The sequence below is a fragment of the Pseudopodoces humilis genome, chromosome 4, assembly GCF_049639895.1.
Source record: "Pseudopodoces humilis isolate 2021_Gansu_Grassland_sample_001 chromosome 4, ASM4963989v1, whole genome shotgun sequence".
In the NCBI taxonomy this organism is placed as follows: Eukaryota; Metazoa; Chordata; class Aves; order Passeriformes; family Paridae; genus Pseudopodoces; species Pseudopodoces humilis.
This window is the reverse complement of record NC_142203.1, coordinates 43,736,942-43,749,854: the sequence shown is the minus strand read 5'-3', so window position 1 is coordinate 43,749,854 and position 12,913 is coordinate 43,736,942. Positions and strand designations below refer to the sequence as shown.

General features: G+C 39.2%; 1 protein-coding gene across 3 annotated transcripts in view; it reads right to left on the bottom strand.

The window, feature by feature from the left end:
• Positions 1–12,636, bottom strand: part of SLC24A2 (solute carrier family 24 member 2) — a 105,140-nt gene extending 92,504 nt beyond the window's left edge. For 2 of the 3 annotated variants that reach the window (XM_088054248.1, XM_088054246.1), the window contains exons 1-2: positions 12,521–12,636; positions 9,608–10,682 (exon numbers count right to left, since the gene is read on the bottom strand). In XM_088054248.1, the coding sequence (XP_087910374.1) occupies positions 9,608–10,540 (933 nt within the window). In that variant the 5' untranslated portion in view covers positions 10,541–10,682; positions 12,521–12,636. Of the gene's footprint in view, positions 1–9,607; positions 10,683–12,299; positions 12,367–12,520 lie in introns of those variants that run through there. The other variant, XM_088054247.1, reaches the window with a different exon arrangement.
• Positions 12,637–12,913: the final 277 nt, after the last annotated feature.

Here is a 12,913-nt window from a genome sequence, read left to right as displayed (position 1 = left end):
TAAATATTCAAGTGAGTCTTACAAAAAAGGGTTAATAGGCAGAAGACAGGTGAAATGGTGTAGGAAGCATGCAAAATTACCATCCTAGAGAGCTGCACTGTTTCTGATTTACCTCCTGTATGGCGCACACGACACCTTTCAGACCGACAGTGTGTGCACACATGCACATGTACATGTAAGTGTGCCCACACACACAAATGAGAAATGGCTGCTGACAATGAGACAATCAAAAGGTTAAAAAATCACTCCAATAACGTTCTAAATTAAAAGAAAGTGTAGTAAATAAATACAATTAGTATTAGGAATAAAGCAGAAAAACAGTAATATTTAAATAAAAATATATGCAAACAAAATGATCTGTAACAGCATGATGCTTTGGAATTATTTCAGTTGACTTTAAAAATCCATAAGTAACTAATAATATGACAATAATAACTATTATTACTATTACTATTAGTAGTAGTAGCAGTAGTAGTATTAGTATTTCAAACTACTCCTGGACAAAGAAATTGTTGGAATTCTAAAATCTAGGGGTCTTCCACTCAACCGTTTGATTGGCATAAATTTTTAGTTAAATGCTAACTTTGTGATTGTGCCTTGTAGCAATAGAAGGACTTTAATTAGTAATTGAATAAAAGCTTGCAGCACAAATTAAAAAAAAACAAACAACAAAATTAACATCTGATTAATCCCCTAAAGAGTTGCTCATCCTCTAATGCTACAACCCTTGCAAACTTCAACTTTCTCCCTTGGGCAAAAGTCTACATAACTAGACAGGTCTCAAACGATGCCCTGAAGGTCAGCAAACACAGTCTGTGACAGCAGACATGCCTTCTCCTCAGTGATCTCTATCAGCTAGAGCTGTTTTACAGCAATGTGAGAGGGTAAAGAGTTTACACTAGCTGGTTATGCAATAAATGTCACTGGTATTACTGCTGACTTCAGACTAGACTTGCAGCATTAAGCAGTTAAGAGGTGATAAAGCAGGATTAATTCCTGAGGAAAATTTTTGATTAATTTATCAGCATAGTTTGTAGTAAAAATTCCCTGCTACCTTAATTCTTCCCCATACAGGAAAATATTTTGCACCAATCCATTATTCTCTTAAGAGCGGGATTTTATTGTGGTTTTAATATCATTTCACATACACACCTTTAAGTCTGTTTTCACACATTCACCGTAAAGGAAGTCATCCATGATCACAGCTATTTATGGCTGTTCATGTAAATCACAATACGGATGGCAATGGAAAGGCAATGGAATAGTGCAAAACACTGTAACGCAGCAGTAATTGTTCTTTGAGCTGCCCTGATTAAATTGTACCTGACAAGGACAGTAAAATCACCCAAAGTGTGTGAGTGGTTAAGGCAGGGCAGTAGTTACACTGCTAGATAAAGCTGCTTCAGAGGCAACGTGAGCTCTGAACCCTCCACCTGCTGTAGAAACAAATATATGATCAACACACTGAATTCTCACTGCTCTCCCCAGCCCTGAGGCCCACTTCTGTTACCAGCAAGGCAGTGGTTGTTTTCCCAGTACAGCGGGTTTTTTTTTCATTTCCTTTTTTCAGATCGGAACACAGGTACATGAACAAACCACCAATGACAGCAAATAGCTAATTTCCTCAAAGATACAGGTATTGCCTGCAAAATAACAAAAGGCAGCAATGTACTACAATATATATTCTGTCAGATGCAATTTGTTTGCCTGAAGTATGCCCTAAGGCTGCTTGAACTTAGGATTTTTCCATGTGCCTGTGACTCTGACCTGCACCTAGCAGTACAATTGCAAGAACTTCCAACACACAAATTTGCAGCAAAACCAAACTAAATCCAAACCGTCTGATCTGACTATTTTCCTCAAAAGCAAAACAGGGCCTCAGCAGTAGTGTTTTGACTTAGGTCCTGTAATACAAAAAGGTGCTGCCTTCTACGAGATACATCATTGATGACACTTGCAAAGATCTATTGCAAGATCACACAGAGAAATAAGCTACTTCTTTAAATCACCTCTTGGACATCTATGTTTAATAAATAATCAGCAACTCAGTGACAGCTTGGGTGAGGATGAAAAGATTGATGGTATGCTAGCAGTACATAAAATTGTATACATGACAAATCATATTCTTCTGATCAGGTACTGCGAATCACATTTATCTTTTTCCCATGATGAGTTTCTTTCCACTGAGGAAAGCAGCTGTGATTTCATACAGTTACCTAAGCACCTAGTCTAGGAGAAACCAGGTTATCATCTCATTACTTCAATAGGAAAATTAAAAACAGTTTAAAAATATGTGCCTGTCTCAGAACAATATAGTGTCAGAAGCATTCTATAAGGTGTTCAACTTGAGAGACCAAATTTCTAGCATTTTGAAATGCACAGCTAAGTATTAATAAGGTATTTGGCTTGCACTGATAAAGGAATATAGTGATTTTTAGCAGTAATTAATAAGCAGTTTTGAATTTGAAAAAAAAAAAATAAAATCACAAAACCAGTCACCTTCCTTTTTCTAAGCCACCTATATCTCCTGGTACATGTCTGTGCATGATAAATTCATTACAATTACCCAGTATTTGATCTACCTTGTCATTGTAGGTTCTAAAAAACTTCTCAGTGCCAAGAAAGCATTTGAATTTCTGGTTTGTGCCAATAGCACACTTATTGCTGCAAAGATTAATGGAAGCAGCCATTAAGTTAAATAATAAAAAGTGATGTTTAAATAAAAGCAGTTGAAGAACAACAGAGCATGGCTGATCTAGGCTGAGGAGAAGGAAACCATTTACAGAGTTATTAACATCACACTAGTCACCATTTGCAGGTTAGACAAAACTTGGTACATGTCTGGGGACAAATAAGCAAGTCTTATTCTTTATATTGAAGTTTATTTTATAAACCATAAAAAAGATGTTGCTAGATAGAATGTCGTAAGAGTTATAGGTGTTACAGCTGTTCGTTTACACTCATCTCCAAGACATCTTCCCATCTGTTCTATATGCCATGTATAAAACACTTTTAATACTCATTCATCCCACACAGATCCTTCCACGAGAAGCATGGGCACATATCTTATTTTTAAGAACTTTCCTGATCTCCACTTCTATATCTCTTTTGATGCAGGGCTCTCTTTGTTGTGAACACACTAGTCATTACACACTAAAAAATTCAAACTGGTTATAATTTTATTCCAGAGTTACAAAAGCAAAATACATGAATTCTTGGGGAAAAAAAAAAAAAATCAGATGAGAAAGGACACAATAGAGCCTATTTTCTCACCTCTACAGCTGGCAATGGAGAACTGACTCCTGCTAATAAAAACAACAAAACCCCAGATCATTAGCAGGAAAGAAGCACTTCATCAAACCTAATTTTTTGGCCTGTGGCCCTGGCAGTGTAGTGCTGGCTGCCAGGGGAATGTCACCACTCCGAAAGGCCAAGGTCACTCTGAAGTCAGCAGTGCTCGGAGCATCACACACTCCAAATGTGTGTGGCATGGCACCCTCAGCACTGCAACAAGCACAGCCCTAGGGCAGCTCCCACTACCCACATCCCACATCCACAGTCTAAAACACATGTTGTGGAGTGGCCACTACTGCCTTGTAAAACAAGATCTGGAGAGTAGGGGAGTCAGCTGTGCCTTGCCTCTCAAAACTACATGATGAGTGCAGCACCAACTTAAAATGGGCAGTGAATGTGGGAGATCTGTATGTAATTTCATAAAAGTTGAACACTCTCATCCCCAAAATCTGAAGACCTTGTAAAAGCCTTTGGATTTTCTTAAATATTTATCTGAGAGGTAAATCTGGAGAGCTATCTTGGGGGAAAAAGTAGAGGAATATGGGTCAGATGGAAAAGCAGTACCATACTTCCGCACCTGTGTCTGGCATTTCTGAACACAAGGTGAGCCAAAAAAGGATTTCTGAACCTCTTTTTGATTTTAAAGTAAAGCTCTTCCAGAGATAAAGCAAAGCACCCCAAAGCTGGCAGATATTTTGAGGTCTGGTTTACAGATTTGGGGTGAAATTCCACCTACAGTCTCCCATAGCTCTCACATTCTGTGGAGGAGTGGACCAAAGTATCCAAAACTGAGGAAGGACACAACATTTATAACATCCCTCGATTTTCCTCTCTTTGTACAGCCTCTGGTACAACAAATTTAGCCATGTCTGGAGTTCTTCTGATACACAGCATGGTAAACTTTGCCAACATAGCTGGTTTTGCATAGCCTCTAAGATGTATAATTTATCTTATTTTTAATTACATATACTTATTATTTTTAAATATACTGATGGATATTTTTTTCCCTTGCTATTTATTAATGGCGGCACAGTTCCAGACTTCCTTTTCCCATCATAATTAACAAGGGAAGCATCTTAGTGGATGGCCATGTTTTAAGAGAATTTAACCTACACTATATTTGCATGCTGTCACTTTTTGCTCATTACCAAAGTACACACATAAAATACCAAGAGACTCCTGTGGTGAAAACTATAATCATTGCCTCATAGTCAATAAATTACTGACAAGTGCTAAAAGAAACTGAGAATAGTTTCCATTTCACTGTACTAATGGTTTCATATATAAAGTATCAGCCTATGGTTATGTCAGTTAATAGTCCTAAATTGAAACAACAATGCTAAAAATGCAAGGCAAATTAACTCATAGTTCCTGTTACTGGAATAACATTAAATTAACACAGAAGTAGATTGAAAGTTTTTTGAGAGAATAAAAGCAGATAAAACGTGACACAAAACCAGACATTTATCTAAACAAAAGATATTTCAATGTCAGTGCTGAGGCTTACGTTTCAAACATGTACTTAAAACAATGCATCTGTCTTGCAAGATCCAGATACTCATAGCTCTGTATTCACACACGTGCTTGCACAAGTAGACCAACTGAGAATTGTGTCTAGAATAAAAGTCAAATCTTCCGAAGAACTATGAAAAACCATGGACTATGAAAACTACGAAAAAAAAAATCTTGGTAGTGAGAAAAGAAAGGTTATTCTGTAGATAGAGTTATAATTACTGGGTCTGTGGATTCAACATTAAGCCCTGGAAGATGAAGTTTCCATTTTTCTCATACACATGCAGGTAACTTGTGTTTTACCTTGAATACATATTAGATCAGGCATTATGACAGTGAATGTGCATGTGCAGTGCTGATACAACCACCAAGCATAAAAGCAACTAAAATACTGTTACTTTCCTTTAGAATGCAAATACTGCCATTAAGTACACCGTGGCAACACTTGAGATCAATGTGGATCTTAAAATATCACACACAAGCTATTCAAGCTTTTTGAGAAAACAAAATTGGCAATAAAATAATAGCTATGCCATGTTGGTAAAAATAGCTCATTTTCCAAATGCAGTTCTCTGTAAACGTAGAAAAACTGCAACTGTCTTGTATATACCATAAGCTATTTATCTAAAATGGTACTGTCAGTGAAACAGATGTCATTGTACAACATCCCTGTACCACCCACATTCTGTTCTCCTAGTTGCCAAACAGAACTGTTTTGAATTATTTACTGAACAATCAGATTCAAGCATTTCTGCAATGATCTCCATGCTACTTTAAAGGAAAAAAAAGTACTGAAGCACTGAAGTTTCCACGTGATGTTTTAACATGACTTAATACATTCAACAAAACTTCACCAATACAGACAATGAAGAACAGACTGAAATCTTAGCAGAAAGTTGTAAAAACGTCTTATTTTTAAGAAGTTTGCCCACTAGCTTTTTCTGTTTTCCTCTTCCTGTCTATTATAATCAATTTCAGGCTTATGTTTTTAAACATCTTTGTTCAGCTGAGGAAGATACCAAATTAATACCAAAGTCTCCACCTCAGTCCTAAAAGTCTTCTGTTCTTTGCTGGATAGCTACATAAAACCTAAAAATCATGCCACAGAAGAAGTTAGGCTGGACAGGACTTTGGGGGATATCAAGTGGTGGGATGGGTGGGATGGCACTTACTACAGTAGGGCCCATTCAGTGTGACTTGTTAGGGACCCATCTTGATCCACATATACCATATGCCATCCTACACTGTAGAACCCAGACATCTGTTTTTTATCTTGTCTTTTCAAGCTGTCTCGCTGTTTCATCTATCCTCCTTCTATTCATCCTCCTCACAGTGCTCTCTGGAGTTCATCAGTTATCAGACTGCCATCAGGCTTCCTAGGGGGTGGCATGAGGTGCAGAACTATCCACAGTTCAAACAGAACCTTGCCAATGAACCCTATGAACTCTAAATGAAAAAAGCTTGTAGTCTGTCCTCACCAGTGCCACAAAATTTTTCCAAAAATTAAAGTCACCAGATTTTCTCAACCTGGACTCTTTAATAATCCAGATTGTATATGTTTGAAAGCATGCAAAGGAAAATAGTGAGCACATTGAAATTCATACAGAATACTCTGTCTGCATTTAAATTTGTACAAGGAACCAACACACTAAAGAAAATAAGATCAGAAGTTCAAATAGTCACAATTTTCTAGTACAAAAAAAAATGTGCTTTAATTTTTAAGAATGGGGAAAGGAATCTAAAAGGCATCTACAGAGATATGCATGCATTGCAGCAACCTGATGAATGCACCTAGAGCAGACGAAAGCTAGATGAAAAAAATCAGTTCATATCCAAAGCCTTTCCTCATGGGAAATACCATCCATGAGAACATAAAACTTTCTTCAACCTCTCAGGACAACTGAGAATAAAAGCACTGATATTAACATTAAAACACATTTCAGTATCTCAAGATGTTTCTCATCTGATCAGTTTTTAATCTTTGGTGCTTGTTTGCTAATAAGCCAGCTAACTCTTCACTATCCAGCTTTATGTTGCCTTATTTAGACTTCTCAAATTTGTTGAGCTGCTTTCAGATTACAACAGTCTTAAAGATAAATACGACACACACATTTTTTTAGCAGAATACTTGCCAGTTTGGCAGCAGCAGACTCAACAACAAATACACAGAGGGAGTTTTGGTTAGAAGAGAGAGAATTTTCTCTGTTCTCCTGAAATTAAAATATTTCAAGTGATTTTAACACACCCAGTTCCAGAGAGCTGCCTAGCAATTCTCTGTCTCAATGGGGGAGAAGAGAGTGAAAAAGTTTCCATCAGAAACAACTGAGACTGCAGATTCTCAGTTCAGTACGCTAATTCGATACATATAATTGTACATACATGCTCTTGATGAGTGGAAGCAAGCTAGGCTAATAGCTAATACTTTGGAGAGGAAATATTTTTTGCCACCAAAAGCTTAGACTATCACTTCTGTGATACTTATAACCCTCACTGTTTAGGAAATAAACATCCATGTGCCTTGCATTCACTACGAGGCACCAGACCTCAGACTATTAAAGCATTTTATCCTTTGCTTTACACAGTAACTCCAAGCTGAAAGCCCTAGGCATCTCTGCTAGGCTTGGGACTGCACATAATAGTTTTTCTTTTCGCTTTTTTTTTTTTAAATTTAAAAAGCAAGACAACCAATTATCTAATAATAGCAAATAAATTAAGAGAGAACTTAACTGCGATTTTATCCAACACACATAATCTGTGACATCCTTGCTATTAAAAAATTACATTCATCCTCCTTAATGTTGTTCAAGCAAAGAATAAAATCATTCATAATGGCTTATAATTTCAAAGTGTCAGTGGAATATTCAAAAATATGTCTTTACAGCATAGCTCACAGAGTAAAAACATGGTCTGACACCTTGAAAAGCTATTTTCCTCAGGAAGCAGAAAATATGCATTAGCTAAATTGCAATAAAATTAGAGCATCTTTCATCTTTCTTCACCCCTCAATGATTCATGAATACATTATTTTATCATTTTAATTAAATTCAAGTTAATTCAGGAAAAATATTTTCATGAAACATACTATGCAAAGCTTGTGATTTTAGGAAAAGTAGCCAATTTTTAATTTTTTTTCACCCCTATCTGAAATCTGAGTACCTGTGTTATAAACAAACTCTAACTAATTAATATGTTAAACAATAAATGAGTGGTCCTTAAGGTATCCTTTTAAAATCAAGTCCATCTAGAGTTCTTCAAATATAAAAAATGCTCAGTGTGGTTCTCAAATTATTTTTTCTTCTATTCAGCCAAAAATAAACACCTTGATGTACAGCTACTCTCCCTTACCTTGTAGCCTCAACAACACAAGGCAGTTGCTTTTCATACTGATGATTGCTTCAGACCAGTTAGAGATTTATATTTTCTGTCCAGTTTTGGATAGATAAAGTTTGCTCCATATACCATAGTCTTTCTATCACCACGTATTTTTAGCACTGTCAAAGGACTTACAGTGCACTATGAACTCTTAGATTATTTAGAAACCAACTAACGTAGTGAAAGAAGCTCTTTGCTAGTTATGCAAGTATTTTGTTGGTATTGACCTTTCTTTTCATTTACTTATAAAGTCCGACGAAAATGAGCATGCTGATTTTGGAAAACAAACAAACAAACCCTAAAAGGAAAATACAAAGTTACAAGTAACTGTACAGCTGTTAAACCTTGTTAGAGAATAAAATAAAGGGAAAAAAAAAAAAAAGATACTTTTTTGGGTTTTGATTTTGATGGTTTGTAGCTTCCCCTAAAACCAGATGTATCTGTCACACAATGTATCCGTAACAATCTACCTCTCCTCCTGTTTATGTGCCTGTGCATTGATAGTGGTGGATTGTTTCTCTTCTGAACCATTTCACATAGGACTGCTAAACAAAAGAAACAGGACAGTGAGCAGCTAGGTCCCTGATAACGTGAATAATTACTGCATAATAAAGCTTTATCCGATGAATATACACAAAGTCATATAAAAACAGACATTCCAACCAATATACTGCAACATGCAAAAGTATTAATCAGCTCAGCTTCATAGGTCCTTTAAATATTGCTTGTTTTAAGAAGAAAACTGGATAATCAGTGGAGACCCACCAAGCCCTCTGTGCATAAATTTCATTATATGCTTGTGGAGAAAAATTAGTTTGCATAGTTGCAAATGGCATATGGGAAACTATCCTCCCTAAACAGAGAACCTATGACTTTTGCCATTGTGGTCACACTTTTCATGAGTTTTTTTTCATGTAATTGTCGCTAATTACAAAAGGAAGTTCATGCTGCATTATCAGCATCGGTAGATGAAAAACAGGTATAAAAATACCTCTGTACACTGTTCTGAATTATTGGTACCTCCTCTAAGGAAGAAAGTGCTTTAAAAGTCTTTAGAAAGCAAAATTTTGTCACAAGATCCTCCCCAGATATTGTCACTGCTTAATCCAAAAGCTTAGGGAAAAAATAGCTCAGACCTCATCAATGTGCCAAAATGCTGAGTAAAGGTTTATGTCTTTTTGCTGGCATTTTCTTTCTTGCTGTCTGTGTGATCAGGATCGCTCTGGAATGAAAAGCTATTTATTTGCTAGAAGGCTATTTGTTCTTTTGTTTTCAATAGTATCAGTTTGATTAAACAGAAAGACATTTGAGCAAAACACGGAACTTTTCTATATTGGTTACTGTACTATAATAGAACCCTTATGCTATAGAAAGACTTGGCACTTACAAGGACATTATTACATATAATTCAACTAAAAATTGAACCAACCTTTCCTTCAGCATCTGTTGTTACCTTCTCAACCTTGTTCCTGTTTAAAAATTTCTTCACCAATTCTTCTACTTGGACATTGAACTTCATAAATGTCACATAGGAAAAATACGCTGTCAGGAGTGTTATGCTTTCCCACCACATTATGAAGTTATCCAGAAAAAAGATGATTAGCAAGATCAAGTCGATGATGTAAAAGGACATATCTCGAAAGAGTGGCCACCAAGTAAGGTTCAAGATCTCCTTAGAAAATAAAGCACACATTCCAATAACAAATAGGATATTGAACACGGCAGATCCCACTATTGTACCAATGCCAACATTGCTGTGGGATATAAACACTCCTATCAAAGAAGTGAAGAGTTCTGGGGCTGACCCACCAGCAGCCATGAAGGTTGCCCCTGCCACATCATCAGAAATGGCCAGTTTTTCAGTGATGACAGTCAAGGAAGGAACAAAGAACTCATCACAGACTATGGCTAAGGCTATAAACATGTAAATCATTCCAATTATATGGAGGATCACTGCTCCCTGTCTCCTCTCCTCAAGAGAGAAAAGGTCCTCGGGGTACTCTCCCTTCGCATGATCATCTGTTTCATTGTCGCGCCCAGCTTCGTATTTCATAGAAGCATGTGGATCTGGAGTGCCATTTTCATTCTGTTCTGTGAAATCCAAGAGAGTTCTTTGGTGTCCACGCACCAGCTTTTGGCTATCTAGGCTGCTGACCAGCGCCATGCTATGTGGTTCCATCTTGAAAAAGGCACTCATTGAAAGTGAGAAAGTACTAATGGCCACTACACTGACAAGGAGCCCTACAATTCGTATCAGTCTCAGTTTTTTCCTAACATTCTGGTGCCACCTGCAACCGAACAGCGGTTCCGCCAAACACCACTCCTCCAAGACACCAACAACAGTCTTTTTCTGAAGAGCCATTTTGTGTTCTGTGCGAGATGCTGAGGGAGTCAGATGAACCGTTCCTTCATACTTTTCTCCAGCTTTGAAGTTAGAAGTTCTGTAAGAGTCTTCCCAGAATCAAGTACTTTTACTCTTCACAGGACGTGTTTTCTTCATTCGTCTTAAAAGGACAAACATATTATTGATATTAGTGAAACAGGAAGTGATTAGAAACTTATGAAAACATTTTATACACTGGGTTACATTTAAAATTTAAATCAGAATACACAGCATAAAGCTCTGTCACATCCCACCAGACACAGCAATTATATGTTTGTTTAAGCAGTAACCCTGTGGATAACAATTTACCAATACTCATTTTATGCCTCTCATGTGCCTCTTCCACTGCTCTCCTCAGTTGCTGACAAAAAAAATATCCTAGTGGAAGGTAAAAACTGTCCCCAGATGTTGTACAAAAATGAGGAAACTATTATTTTAATGGATACACCAAAGATTATTACCTGCTGTAATTACTTTCCACTATGAACATGTAATGTCCAAATCCCAAATGCAGGGGCAACACTGCCAGAAAAAAGCAATCAAAGTGCTAACAAGCATCTCATCAGACCTTTAGACAGCTGAGGCAGCATTAATTGAAATGTTATGTGTGCACACTGCAACAGTCATTGATGTGTAAGTAGAACGCTGGTGCTGGAACAGGACTGAAATGGGAGTAGCTCCTCTGTAAAATCGACTCAGGTTTACAGAGAGAACTTGGCTTGCTTCTGATCAGACCTAGTACACTGTCTTGGATGAGTCAAGACAAAATTTTCAGTCACCCCTCATTTTGTTTTGATTTATGTCATGCATTTAGAATAAATGTAGGATGTTACTAAGAATACCTACGCAGTACCTTTTAAAAGTCCTTCTCTTACCAATACTTAAGAAAATAGTTTAAATTTGCACAAGAGTTGATCCTGAAACAAATGAAATGGTAAAGAATTATGCAAGAATGACTATTCACGTATGGCAGAGATAAGTGTTCTTGACTAAAAGCCCTTCTAATACAGGGGAAAACCTCTAGATAATAACAGGTGTTTCGGTTAAGGAATTTGAAGAATATCTGTAATGTAGAAGTTAGTTACATATACGTTGTGCAGAGTAAGTTGTATTTTATATTAAACAAAAGATACTTTCTCAACAAACCTGAATGTTAGTCTTCACAACTACTGCCCAAAAATACTTCGTTACATCTCTTATTCATTTGTAGCAGTTGCTGAATTCTGAACAATCAGCAGAATAACTGATTTTATATTCTCTAATACGAGATTACAGCTATTACATTCAGTTATTTCCCTATAAGCTAATAAGCCATTCGCAGTTTCTCCTGATTTTTTTCAAACAGTTTCCACACTAAGATGTCATAGAGACATACTTCATCCGCAAGATGCAGTAGCCCAGCAGAGATATTTATTTTCCACCTCAGATTTAACACTCGACGGACTGCCACAAAAACACTTAGCAGGAAAGACAGCCGAACGGCACCGCCACCGCAGCCGCGCACAGCCGGCGGCTCGGGCCGCTGTCCGCGCTCCCTTGACCGCTGCGCGAACGGGATACGGGAGAAGCGCTCATGCTGTCCCCGGCACTGGCACGGCAGAGCTCAGCCAGACCGCTCCCGACACGGCGGACCCCAGACCCCGACGGAGCGCAGCGCAGCCCCCCGCCGCCCCGCCTTCTTCCCCGTCCCCCCGCGGAGATGCCGCAGAGCCTCGCCTAACTCAGCCCAAGTTCGCACCGCTCCGCCGCGCTCCGCTCCACGCCGCACAAACTTTTTCCACCTCCGAAAGGGGAGCGGGTCCAGCCCCGAGCGCGGAGAGCCGCGGAGGCACCGGCCGGGGTCTGGGGACACCGGTCACCCCTCGGCAGCCGGTACCGCCCATGGAGGCGGGAATTTGCGGATGGGAGTCCCCGCACCGCCGCAGCCCAACCCCCGCCCGCGCACCCCGCGGCGCTCACCCGGAGCTGCGCTGCGCTGCGCGCCGGCCCGCGGGCGCTCGGCAGGGGCACGGCAAGGAGCGGGATGGGGACGGGGACAGGGACGGGCGGCCCCTGCACAGCCCCGAGCCGCTCCGACTGCGGCGGGCGGCGGCAGCGGATCCGCCCCGAGCAGGCGGGGCAGGCGGCGCCCCGCCCCCGCCCGCCGCGATCCCGCGGGAGTCGGGGCACTGGCCGAGCCTGGGGGGCGAGGAATTTACTGCTTTCCCTTCTCCCCTGCACCCCGGGTTAGCTGGCGCGGTTTAAGCGAGGTAAAATGCAGCGCTTCTAGCGAAGGTAACAAGCCTCGAAGAGCGCGATTATTTTAAAAAGGTGAGGCCTTCTGAGCAAAATATCCTTTATGTCAAATGAAGG